The sequence below is a fragment of the Eubalaena glacialis genome, chromosome 8 (genome assembly GCF_028564815.1).
Source record: "Eubalaena glacialis isolate mEubGla1 chromosome 8, mEubGla1.1.hap2.+ XY, whole genome shotgun sequence".
In the NCBI taxonomy this organism is placed as follows: domain Eukaryota; kingdom Metazoa; phylum Chordata; class Mammalia; order Artiodactyla; family Balaenidae; genus Eubalaena; species Eubalaena glacialis.
Genome location: NC_083723.1, coordinates 79,080,968 through 79,091,946, shown reverse-complemented (window position 1 = coordinate 79,091,946; position 10,979 = coordinate 79,080,968). Strand labels below are relative to the sequence as shown.

Genomic DNA, 10,979 nt, shown 5'->3' with positions numbered 1-10,979 from the left:
CCCTTTCCTCTTTGTCTCCCAGCTTTGCTGCGGTATCTCTCGTCCCTTCTCCCTCTTCCTCCGAATCTTCCCACTTCTGCAGTCTCGACCGTGACCCAAACCATAATCCCCGTGGTGAACTCCATCCTAGAATCAGGAGACCAGGGACCCTTGAAGGAGCTGCCCAGATCCCTGGTAGGGACTGATCTTGCTGATGCTCCACAGGCTGCAGGGGAGGGACTCGAGGCCAATGTCTCCAGGGGCTTCTGCTGGGTGTAGTTGGAGTTGTCAGAAAATTATATAAAATCTGTGCACATAATTTCTCCTTTTGCTTAATTTACACATCTCTTATGAGTTTAGCCAAATAGCTCTTTTCTACTGTGATGAGCAGTTATTTTAGCATATATCTTAGTATATATTATTAGCATAAAAGCATCCCAAGGTCAAAGTGTCCCAGATATTTAACAACTCCTCAAAAAAAATTAATTAAGGAGACATAAACAATCCAAATGCAAAATAACCCAACACTCTGCCACAGAAAGGATGACCAATATCCACTCAGACAAGTGGGATTCGAATTTACTAAGTAGCTGGCTGGTGTAGAATTTGTCAGATTCAACGGTTTGCTATTTTCCATTTTTGCCTTTTTGCTTTCCAAAATTGCCAAGGCTTTAGTTAAATCACGCTTCAGAGGAGGATCATACTCATTGTCAATTAGACCACTGAATTAAAACAAAGCAAGCCACAACACCTTTAGGAATTCTTTTTAAAAAATATTTTACTGCTGAGGAGTTTTTTTTAATACATAGGATTGCATTTGTTCTTGAAAACTGTGGTTACTGCAATGATATATCAACCCAGAACAAACTTTCCCTTCCTAGATTAATCATTAGAAGTCTCTCTTCGCTTTCTACAAGGGGAGGAGGTGTGTTGAAATGGGAAATGATTATTTGTCCAATAAGAGGGAAATAGATGTCAATTTAGGACACAGAAAGGACTGAGGCATGGTTTTCATCTCTCCTCCCAAATCCTGATGCAGCAGTAGAAATCTTCAATTAAAGGACGACACGCTCATGGTAAAGGGTAACATGTGTCTCACTCATACATATGTATTCTTGATGAAGAGACACAAAATTTCAGGCGAGATGCCCAACACGCCACTCTCCTTTTTTGTCCAGATTTCTCTTGGGTGGACCCTCAAGTTCTTTCTAGATTGTAATCAGAAAAATTCAAGTTCAAACACACTGACCTCTTACCCTCGGACATAGGAAGGATTCCTTTTATTGAGCAATTTTGCTTAACCTTGAAATTTATCTTCAAAATCCTATGTTGGAAGTGGAATGATGTGATGCCTGGGATTTACTTTAAAATACTCCAGGGGAAAAAAAAGAGTGGAAGTGGACGATGAAACATGAAAGACTAAATGATAATAATGGTTGAAACTAAGAGTTGGGTATATAGGGGTCCGTTGTACTTTTGTGTGTGTTTGGAAAGTTCCATAATAAAAAGATTTTTTTTAAAATGTTGTGTTAGGCAAAGGTGGAAAAATTATCCCTGCCAGGGGGTCAAATAAAAACATAGTCCGTCGGGTAGCACCTGGAGTTACCCTTTTAATCTTCGTTTTCCAAAAACGGTAAACGACCTTGCTCCCTTTTTCATTTCTCTGGAATCAGCCAGCCATCCCCATGCTTTCTTTCCGGCAAGCTCACTTTCCCAACCCATAAACTGAGCATCCAAACCCGAGGTTGGGGGCTGATTAATGGAGCTTCCGTACTCAGCTCCTCTGACCAGAGTGTAAATACCCATAAAAACTAATATCAAAAGTTTTTATTGAGCTGCTTCGTTTCCCTGAGCGTTGGGGCGAGCGGGGCCAGAGCAGCGGGACAAAGGAGCGGCAGCTGCGCCACGAGTAACGTCGGCGCTTCTGATCGGCTCACCGCGGGTCCCCAGAGCCAGCCAAAGTTTCTGGGGAGAACATCCGAACCAGGTAAATGCCAATCGGGGGCTTGCCTTCCACTGGGGACAGGTGTATTTGCAAAACCGCGGGGGAGGGAATGGTGAGTGGTTGGAAAAATCAGCAAGGGTAGGGAGACGCCAGCCACCCCGAAATATGTCACCAGACTGGTCCGACAGGGTGAACTATTCTTCCTCAAGACTTGGTATGATGCCTGTATTTCACCCACAGGACTTTGGATGTCCGCGTTCACTGGGTGTGTGCGCTCATTTGATGCGTGAATCTGTGTGTGCACACACATCGTTACGATTAGGGCATATAACCTGCACGTAAAAGTCTGATCACACCTCTCGGTTCTCTGTTCCGAGTTCCCCTTTCTCGTGGCTGCGCTGGTGAGTTTTCTTCCCTTAGATGGTCTATGCATTAAGAATCTGCCACCCGGGTCAGGGACGTGGGAGTCTCTGGGGAGAGACGGACTCAACGCGGGCCCAGGCCCAGGCCCCGGCCCCGTGGCCGCCTGCACCGGTTTCTCGGCAAGAAAGCTGGGGGCTCCGCGGGGCCAGGCTTACGTCCAAGCCCCCTATTTCCTTCAAATGTTCGAACGTCTTCGGTGTATTTGTTGACATAATGAATCCACAGCCCCCAGAGCTGGTTTCCTGTTTTGTTGCGGGCTCGAGCATCAAGCTAGGATGGGGGTGGAGGCCGGCAGTTGGGACTCCTCTTGGGTTGTGGCAGAGACAAACAGACAGCGTTGGGACAGAGATCTCGCGCCCTTTTCACGCCGCAGCCTCCCAGAATTCCTCGGCCTTCCTGCGCTCTCCCAGCGCCCCGGCGGAGTGACGGGGAGCTCACTCCCTGGGTGGCGTGGGCCCCGCAGTCCTGCGGACGGGTACCCTGGCCGACCCACTGAGGACTGCGAGAAGGCGCATCCTCCCTCTGAGGAGCGCTTCTCTGAGTTCCCTCTGCTTCTAACGCAGGCTCCCGTCCTTTAAGTGGAGGCTGAGTTTCCAGGTCCTGTTAACAGCAGAGCAGCAGCGGCACCGTCGGGGCAGGCAGCACTCCCCTCCCCATCACCGCCTCCGCCGCCACTGGCGGAATCACCCAGGCCTCCCTGAGCCCGAGGGCGGCTGGTCTCAGAGGTGGGAACGCACCCTTCACTCCAAGTTTGCGCCAAGCTTGCGGAGTCTGGGCACAGCTGGCTGGCACTGTGCAGAGGGGGTTGCTCCTCAAGGGAGCCTGGGACCTGGGCCTGGTTGTTCTAAAACGGGAGACGCCCCTATTCCTGCTCAAGGACTTTCTGTGAGAAATACCACAGGGCAGGGCTGGAAGTGGGTCCTTTCTGAGGCTCTGTGCACTGGTGGCCTTGAAGGCCTGGTACCAGAAGGAACACACCAGGCAGAGGGAGAGCTGCTCCTCCAAAAACTCACTGTCCTCAAAATCCACAGGATGAGGGCATCTTTCAAGACAAAGCGGGGGTCTTCGTGGATCTTCCTGGATCTTGCACATCCTCCCATTTTCACCATGTTAGCGTTCGGTCACCACAGTGCCAAGTGACTTCCCACAGTCCAAAACCGTCCCTACAGCCTTGGGCCTTGTGCTGCCTTCAAATGCCAAAAAAAAAAAAAAAAGAGAGAGAGAGAAAAAGAAAAGAAAAAAAAAAAGAAAGAAAGAAAGAAAAGAAAAAAAAATCTAGAACAAAAGCTTCAGCAAGTAACTCAGGATGTGCCATTTCTCTGCCTACTGGCCAGCGCTGGCCCAGATTTCTTCAGAACCTACCCTTTCTCCTTAAGAAAGAGTACAGCTTCCATCCTGGTGGGGAAACTCATAAAGCCCACCATGAACAAAGCTGTCCCTCAACTGCATCTGTCCCAAACAGTCTGGTTGACTACAGTTTGGGAAGTGCTATCCTGTTCTGGTGTTGCGCCCCTTCTCTCTTTCTTTCGCTCTTAGTTAGCCTCAGCTCCTCAGCCATTTCCCCGTCTGGATCTTTCTTCCTTTGCCATTATCTCTGAGCCCCTACCCCTCCTGCAATGGGAGAGAGAGGGTTAAGATGTTCTGCAAATGCAGCTCGTAAAGCTGCTTGGATACATTAGAAACACATGAATATCCTGAAATACAAAGTGTCTTTAAAACCAACCAAGGAATGTTTATCCTAATGCTGGATGGATGCAGAGAAATAGTGCCAGAGAGCAGTGCTGACAGCCTCCTCCAAGTTAAAGTGAGAGCAGGTAAATTTCATTTGCTAGTGAAAATCAAACTCGATTAAAACCCGGTTTCCCTTTGTCCTTTTCTCTTCCAACCCTGGGAACCCAGGGCCTCATAGCTCAGGCTGGCAGCAAGTCCCCACCCCCCCTCCCAAAAAAACCCAGCCACAGTATCTTTCTTCAGCTCCAGAGCAACCAAAGTCCCTCAGGGCACCCCAGCCTGCCCTAGGAGGTCGGAAGCTATGCCTGCCAAGGCGCTGGCAAGAGAGAGGACCTGGCAGCTCCCGGAACAAAAGCTGCTGCCCTCCAATCTTGCCGTGCTGCCCACTCGGGGCTCCTCTAAAGGAAATCAGGGAGCGCCAGGCAAAGCCCACCTCCACTCCTGCCACCCTCTTGCTCAAGGGGCCGCTGCCACCCGCAGATCCCAATGAGTGCCATGGCTTCCCAGCAAAGCCTACAAAGGGTCTGAGGATAAAATTGTCATTGCCGGGATTCAAGTTGAGGCATCTCCCTGCAATCCCATAGGAATTCCTGAGCCTGGTAGACAAAAAAGCAGAGGGACAGCTCAGAGGATCAGACCCAACCAGCTGCGCAGGCAAGTGAGTCTTGACCTTGCCGTTGGGAAAAGAGGAAGAGCACTGGGAGAGTCTGTGCTTGCTTCCCAGAGCACTCTCCAGTTCTTCACTGCCTTCCAACCTTTCTTTTTCCACAGCAAGCAGGTTTGGTGGCTGCCTGGAGGGCTAAGAGGCTAAGAAACAATATTGGGAACCTACAGTGGATCTCTTAGGTCTCTCAGCAATGGACAAGAAGGGGAGAGAAAGAGGTTTACTTCAAAGTAAGGAGAAATTCTAGAAACCCAAAATTATTCATGGAGTTCATTCAAATTCTATAAACCATCCCCACTGGTGGCTACAACTCAATATCTAAAGGGACCTGCAGACTTTTAAAAAACAATGAAGGCACACCAGGACACCACTAACTTGCCTGGTAGAAAAATCACTTTGTGTATATTGAGATCCAAGACAAGAAGGGAACAAGCAGGCTGCCTCCCTCTAAGTAATCACATCTCGAGAGTTTTTAAAATTTGATAGAGAGATATTCGGAACTAAGAAAATATCCCAATAACTTGATCACTAAAGATCCACCACAAAGCTCAATAAATAATTCAGGCCTGAAGCCCTTCCTTTGCGGGGTTACCAAGTTTAGGAAGCAAAGCTTAATTCGAGATGCAACCCAAAGCCTTCCCCCCAGTGCCGTCCCTCCCAGACAAACCTTCTTGGGGCTCCTCAGCAGACAAGATGAAATCTTGTCTCACCATTTTTGGTGAGGAGGGACCTAGCTGGCTCTGGCAGTCTGTGGAGCTGGGGCCCTTCCTCTGCATGCAGGGCTCGGTCTCCGGTGAAGTGGGGAGAGTGAGGGAGGAATGTGGAGCTGGCCTTGGCCGCGGTGTGCACCGGGAGGCAGCTGCGCCATGGCCAGAGGTGAGCTGGCACAGGCGCTGGCTGGTGGGGGCTCCCCGAGCTGTGTTTTCGTTTTTCCGGGTCTGGCTGGAAAACAGAAGAGGAACGAAGCCTGGGCCAAGAGCAGGGCGGAGACAGAGAAGAAGAGTCTGTAAACACCGCCCCAAAAACTCCACAAAAGCAGCAAAAATTGCTGGGTAACCAAACAGAGCCAGAAACAGGAGGAATTCTAAAGGAAAAGGGAATCAAGAGTGAGGGGAGGTGGGCAGTGGGCCTTTAGGAGCTGCCTGGGTCTCCAGGCTTGCATGGCAGTTCTCAAGATGGCTAGACTGCAACTTTCAACTTGACCTTGGCCTCCAGCCGTGTCTGACCTGTATGTAAAACAGCCCTTAAGTCCTCAGGAACTGGGGCCTCAAACCCTACTCTGTCTCTTTGTCATCATGAGTTTTACAATGCCACTTGGAGGAAGGAAGGGGGGGCGAACAGGCCGGAAAGTAACACAAAAATCAGGTCCCTACAGAGGCTGGTTCTTTAGTCTGCAAATGGCCAGTCAGGGAGGAGGTAAACTGGGGGCAAATCAATATTTACCCGGAGCTACTAAAAAGGCAGGAGGGAAAGGGCACACTGTGTATGTGTATGGCGGGGGGGGGGGAGGGGTCATGGAAGGTTTTATTGGGCAACACTTGCATTGGTCCGGGCAAACCTGGGATTAGGGCGGATAAAAGCCGGAGCCCAGCCTCGTTGGTCCGGACACTTTGGGAAGACCAGGAACCTTAGAGAGCAGATCAGGGCGGGGGTAAGGGGTGGGGATATTCGCAGTGCCCTGATCTGAGGGCTGAGTCTGCAAGCTGAGACAGGAGGCAGGTCCAAGCCTGGCTGCTCACCAGTCTACCCGGGATGGAAGGGAGTCCAGCACTCTTCCAAACTCTGATGCTCTGGTGGAATGCACTCACGTTCACTTTGAATGCATGTTCCCTTTCTGGGCATCTGACCAGCTCACAGCATCCACAATCGGAGGTGAAAGTATGTGACCCGAAAGCGACAGGACCCCCAGAATCCCTCTACAAAATATGGCAGCTGCTTGCCTCTTCCAGCACCAACACCCCACTGTGCTCTCAGGAAAGGGTCGCATTTCCCAGGCACAGAGGAATAAAAGCTTCTCTAGCTGGTTCATGGCCAGAGGAGGACCGGGCACCCGCTGCAGGCTGGAGACAGTGCTCTCCCCAGTCCTACTTGGGGTGGGGGGGGAAGGTGTGAAGTGGCCCCAAAGAGTCCCTTTCTCCTGTCCCAAAACGGAGTGCAATAGAGAGTGCCCAGGTGCCTGGAGAGTCAGCTCCGGCCCAGGCTCTGTGAAGCCTCATTAAAGTCCCAGAAGGGGGGCTCGAGTCCCAGCTAAGCACCCAGCTGGGGCCTGTTCCTCTTAACCTCCTTCCAAGACAGGCCAGCCTGGCTGGAGATGTGGGAGCACTGAATAACGGTGCACAAAGATCGCTCTCTCCATCTCAAAGTCTCTGGAGGAGGAAGGGTTGTTACTGGGACAAAGTGAGGAACAGTCTGTATATAAAAGCGTGAGTGTGTGATCAGAGTACACTTGGGTGTGTGTGTGCGTGTGTCCGTGTGGGTGTGATGGGTCTTTCTGAGCATATGGGCCTAAATGTGAGTGTAGGAGATTGCCCACTAACACTGTGGACAGAGAAGGGGAGGAAGCTTCTATATGTAGTCCAAGTTTTCCAGTGGGATGTCCTGGGACCCAGAAGCCAGGCGCATCCACAAACGCCCCGCCACGGTTCCCCCGGAAAGAGAGCCAAATCGCGACGCTGTCGAAGCCGAAAGCACAAGTGTCCGTGCTGGTGTCTCGCTGCAGAAAGAGGCGCGGATACCTGGAAAGAAAACAGCGCCGGAGGCCCCAAGAAGCACCCAGCCTGGTCTACGCCTCGCTACTTTACCGTCCCCAGCCGTCCGCAGATTTACCTGACCTGTTCCCACCGCCTCAGGTCGCAACCCAACATCTCGCCCCATCCCCTCCCTGCCTTACGCTGCTCCGAGCCCCACTGAGAGAGGGGAAGGGAAGGGGAGCTGCGAGGAGGTCGCTCTTCCCTCCCGGTCCCGCCCGCCCTGTCCTCCCCCCCTACCCTTCCGCACCCCCGCCTCTCCCCTGGGTGAATGGTGCGCGGCCGCGCGGCGGGCGCTGGCGCTGGGGACCTCGCGGGCGGCGGCAGGGACCGCGGGTGTACAGAGCAGAGCCGGGGTTGGAGCCGCCCGCTTTGCATACGCCATGGGCGGAGCGGGGAAGGGGGGGCCCGGGCCAATGGGCGGCCGCCTGGCGCGACCCCGCGGGGCGCGATCCGCCCCCCTTGCTCTGGCCCCGGCCCCGCGCCGCGCGCTCTTCACTTCTTGGGGGCTTTTTAAAACAGCGCCACTGGGGTCTTCTCCATGCGGCTCGTGCTATGACAGCCTCCGTGCTCCTCCACCCCCGCTGGATCGAGCCCACCGTCATGTTTCTCTACGACAACGGCGGCGGCCTGGTGGCCGACGAGCTCAACAAGAACATGGAAGGGGCGGCGGCGGCGGCGGCGGCGGCGGCAGCGGCGGCTGCGGCCGGGGCCGGGGGCGGGGGCTTCCCCCACCCGGCGGCTGCGGCCGCGGGGGGCAACTTCTCGGTGGCTGCGGCGGCCGCGGCGGCCGCGGCGGCCGCAGCCAACCAGTGCCGCAACCTGATGGCGCACCCGGCGCCCCTGGCGCCCGGCGCCGCGGCCGCCTACAGCAGCGCGCCCGGGGAGGCGCCCCCGTCGGCCGCCGCCGCCGCTGCCGCCGCCGCCGCAGCTGCAGCAGCGGCGGCGGCGGCGTCGTCCTCGGGAGGACCGGGCCCCGCGGGCCCAGCGGGCGCCGAGGCCGCCAAGCAGTGCAGTCCCTGCTCGGCGGCGGCGCAGAGCTCGTCGGGGCCCGCAGCGCTGCCCTACGGCTATTTCGGCAGCGGCTACTACCCTTGCGCCCGCATGGGCCCGCACCCCAACGCCATCAAGTCGTGCGCGCAGCCCGCCTCGGCCGCCGCCGCCGCCTTCGCGGACAAGTACATGGACACCGCCGGCCCCGCGGCCGAGGAGTTCAGCTCCCGCGCTAAAGAGTTCGCCTTCTACCACCAGGGCTACGCGCCCGGGCCTTACCACCACCATCAGCCCGTGCCTGGCTACCTGGATATGCCGGTGGTGCCGGGCCTCGGGGGCCCCGGAGAGTCGCGCCACGAGCCCCTGGGTCTTCCCATGGAAAGCTACCAGCCCTGGGCGCTGCCCAACGGCTGGAACGGCCAAATGTACTGCCCCAAAGAGCAGGCGCAGCCTCCCCACCTCTGGAAGTCCACTCTGCCCGGTAAATGGCGCCCCTTTCTCAGCCCCGGTCCTCCGGTTCTGCTCCAGCTTCTCCTCCGCTCGCTCCTGGGTCACCCTCGTGCCCCTCTGCTCTCTCCCTGGCCTGTCCTAGTGGTGCTGCGCCCCTGGGAGCCCGATCCTGGCTGGCCTGCGCTGCCCGCACTGCCCTTGATTTGGGCTGGTCCTGGCTCTCCCTGGGTGAGGGATAGCTGAGAAGAAGCTTGTGGGGACCCTAGCTGGCTTCCTTCTCCCTCTGCGCCCCGCCCTCGCCAGCCCTTGACATCGACTCAAGTAAGGATGGGAAATTGACCTGGAAATGGTTCACCAAATTGCCCGTATTCGTTCTCTCAAAAATCCTTCAGTGTAGAAACGTCAAGTGTTGGAGCTTTGGGGAGACAGCGAGGAATCAAGGCATAGAGTGTTGTCCCCTGAGCCTGGTGCTAACGTTTGGGCCAGGAGATCAAGCAAAGCCCGCTGCTGTGTGGGCAGAGTGGCCTGGGCGGGGGTGGTCATTGGATCCCTGGGCGATTTCATTTCAGTGCAGAACTAACCACCCTCCCCACTGGCCCTCCAGATTTTGGCAGAAAGACTGGATTGTACAGCATGGCAAAGGGTTGCCAGTGCCCGGTTGTGCAGCCGGGCACTGCAAGGCGGTGTCTCAGATAGAGCTGTTGCCTGTGTCCTGGCCTGGATCTGACCCTTCTGTAACTTGCCTTCTTCCCTATTTTCCAGATGTGGTCTCTCATCCCTCAGACGCCAGCTCCTACAGGAGGGGGAGAAAGAAGCGCGTCCCTTACACCAAGGTGCAATTAAAAGAACTCGAACGGGAATACGCTACAAACAAATTCATTACCAAGGACAAACGGAGGCGGATATCAGCCACCACGAATCTCTCCGAGCGGCAGGTTACAATCTGGTTCCAGAACAGGAGGGTCAAAGAGAAAAAAGTTATCAACAAACTGAAGACCACTAGTTAATGGATTAAAAGTGCAGCTAGAGGGCAACTTGAAGAAATGCTTCAGAACTCGTTGCTTTGTCCAGATAATGATTATAATGCTAATAATAATTGAAGAATGGGAAAGAGAAAGAGAGATACTGGCATTTTGCTTTCCTAAGGGGGATCTTTTTCTCCTGTGGAATCTACAATTCTTTTAAAACTTTACTTTAAGAAATGGTAAAGACTGCCAGTTCTCCCGCCAACCCCACCAGACCGTTAAATGACAAACTCTAGAGTCAAACATCAACCCCGAAATACGCAATTTCAGATAAGTTACACATTTACTGAAATCTTGTAAGTATTTATGTGACCGTTATATTTTAGGACACTATGTTATATGATAATAATCCGAAAGTTGGTTACAAATGCAAGAGGCTGTTGTAAACATATGCTTGTCCTTGGGTCACCATCACCATCCCCTTTGCATGTTAAGTGACTGCTCAGGTAAATCTTAGTGAAAGTCCTACCATTGTTGTATATTCTGCAAAACATGTCATGTATAGATTTAGAAAGGAAAGGAGAAGAAGGTACTGAAATAATGATCTTGGACTATTTACTATGAAGGGGAAAAGGGAGAGAAAGCTCTTCCGAGGATCATTTGTCTTGGTAGTAACTACAACCAGCTGAGTGAGTCTTTGAGGCTACAGGGGAACCCCAGGTTGGGAATGTCCTTCTGATAATAATTTTTACTTGCTTTTGACAAGATTTTTTGTGGCATTTCGACAATATTTTCCGCCCCAATATAATCTACTTTTCAAAGGATTTGATAGCTTTAAAAAATATTTAAAGCATCAGATAATTCACAGAATTCACTTTGTGTCAGATGTCCTGAGAGGTCCTACCCTAACATGGTGGCCTTTGGTTTGAATACAATTAATTTTTCATTTAAATTGATATTTCCCAATACTTACTAAACATATTGCTGGAGAAATAATTTTCATTTTTTATTTTTTAGAAAAGTCAGAATGGAAATCCATTCCCCTGAGACAGTTAGATGTTTACTTTCTATATTTTGATCTA

General features: G+C 52.8%; 1 protein-coding gene across 1 annotated transcript; it reads left to right on the top strand.

Annotated features, from left to right (window-relative positions):
* Nucleotides 1-8,044: 8,044 nt before the first annotated feature.
* Nucleotides 8,045-9,939, top strand: HOXA13 (homeobox A13). Its single transcript, XM_061197858.1, has 2 exons — nt 8,045-8,963; nt 9,695-9,939. The coding sequence occupies exons 1-2, from the start codon at nt 8,045-8,047 to the stop codon at nt 9,937-9,939; spliced, it is 1,164 nt and encodes a 387-aa protein (XP_061053841.1).
* Nucleotides 9,940-10,979: the final 1,040 nt, after the last annotated feature.